At 42.2% G+C, this 1,805-nt stretch overlaps 1 protein-coding gene across 1 annotated transcript; it reads right to left on the bottom strand.

Annotated features, from left to right (window-relative positions):
- Positions 1-345: 345 nt before the first annotated feature.
- Positions 346-1,482, bottom strand: LOC132807769 (putative nuclease HARBI1). Its single transcript, XM_060822008.1, has one exon. The coding sequence runs from the start codon at positions 1,480-1,482 to the stop codon at positions 346-348; it is 1,137 nt and encodes a 378-aa protein (XP_060677991.1).
- Between the last annotated feature and the right edge of the window lie 323 nt (positions 1,483-1,805).

The raw sequence follows: 1,805 nt of genomic DNA, 5'->3' as shown, positions 1-1,805 counted from the left end.
GTGTGCTTGTTTGTTAATGCTAGGTCTCTCATAAGTAAACAGACAGGCCATGTGGCATCATGAGGCCTAGTAACTAAGGCTGCAGGTTTGCCTTGTGTGCCTAAGGTACTTGCACCAGATCTGAAAAGACTGGCAAATCATTCTGATATTTTTTGGAAACCAAAGTGAGATTGAAGCACTACATATGAATTGCAAAGTACTGCTCTTTCAGGGCTCAGGATACTATTGAACCACAAAACATGGAATACATAATAAATGAAAGTGAACAGAAGTACAGATGAGAGGGGGAGCAAGAGGCAAAATTCTAAATGGAATGATGGGCTTTAAAGTAAACAAATATTGTACTTACTCAAAGGCATCAAGTATTAGTGCCTGACGCATCAATCTTCCCTGTTGGACTGTTGTTCTTTCAACTGATTCTTCATCATCACTTTCAGACTCTTGCTCTACCATAGATTCTTCATTCTGTTCTTCCTCCATTGTGAGGCCTCTTTGGAGAGCAAAATTGTGCAAAATACAACAGGCAATGATCATTCTTGAGACCTTGTGGGGACTGTACTGTAAGGCACCTCTTGAACGATCGAGGCATCGAAAGCGCTGCTTCAGAATCCCAATTGTACGTTCAACAGTAATCCTTGTTTTTGAATGTGCTTCATTGTACCTATGCTCTGCTTCTGTTCTTGGATGTCTCAAAGGGGTCATCAGCCAAGGTTGGACCGGGTATTCTTTGTCACCCAGCAGCCAACCTTCCAGGCTTCCTTCTCCTTCAAATAACGCTGGCACTGAGGATTGCCTTAAAATAAATGCACTATGTGAGCTTCCTGGGAAGTGGGCATTAACCTGCATAATTCTGTGCTGATGATCACTAACCAACTGCACATTGATGGAGTAAAAGCCTTTATGATTCATATAGGCCATTGCATCATGCACAGGTGCCCGAATAGCAACACACATGCAACCAATGACACCCTGTACTTTTGGAAAGCCAGCAACCCTGAAGAAATGTGTTGCCCTTTGCTGTTGATGTTGTTCATCTATAGGAAAAGAAATGAAATTGTCAGCCCTGGAGAATAACGCATGTGTAACTTCTGTGATGGATCTGTGTACAGCAAACTGACTGACACTGCAAATGTTACCAGTGCTTGCCTGAAATGACCCGACAGCATAGAAGTTCAGGGCTGTAGTGACTTTCACAGCCACTGGCAGTGCTGTACTGATAGTAGATTGAGCTTGCAGATCCTCATTCAATAGATGACATAATTCTGTCACAGCCTCCCGGCTAAGGCTGAGCTGCTGAAGACACTGTTCCTCAGTCATTCCCAAGTAACTTTGCCTGGGACGATACACCCGGTGTGTTGGGTATCGGCGGGATCTAACTGTTCGTCGTCTGTGCCATCTTACATCACGAGCTGCCCTCTCTTGTTCTTCCTGGTCCTCCTCTATCAAGTGCAATGCAAGCGAAGCACTAAATCCAATTCCCATTGTCTTCAAAACAAAGGGTTCTCTCTGAACTCTCGCTGATCAATTTCAACTGAAGAGTTAGTGGCAATAGCTAATACTACACTAGCCATAAATTATCATTCCGAAAACACAACTTATGCAAAATGGCCACATGGAAAATGATATTGTTTTGAATTTAAGCAACAATTATAGCAGTATTAACAAATAAGATAATGAAAACAACTCAATAATATAATACCAATTGGAACATCCCTGCCAGGAATAATCTTTTAGCATATCCTTTAGCCAGGGAAGAAATAACATAACTCCTTACTTGCTACCAACACTTCAATAGAGCAACCAGT

This window comes from Hemiscyllium ocellatum, chromosome 1 (genome assembly GCF_020745735.1).
Source record: "Hemiscyllium ocellatum isolate sHemOce1 chromosome 1, sHemOce1.pat.X.cur, whole genome shotgun sequence".
Taxonomy (NCBI): Eukaryota; Metazoa; Chordata; class Chondrichthyes; order Orectolobiformes; family Hemiscylliidae; genus Hemiscyllium; species Hemiscyllium ocellatum.
Note: the sequence above shows the minus strand (reverse complement) of the source record. Positions and strands in the feature narration are given on the sequence as shown.

Bases quoted from the DNA above. Each gene is read 5' to 3' on its own strand.
- LOC132807769 (XM_060822008.1), bottom strand. From the start codon at position 1,482: ATGGGAATTGGATTTAGTGCTTCGCTTGCATTGCACTTGATAGAGGAG.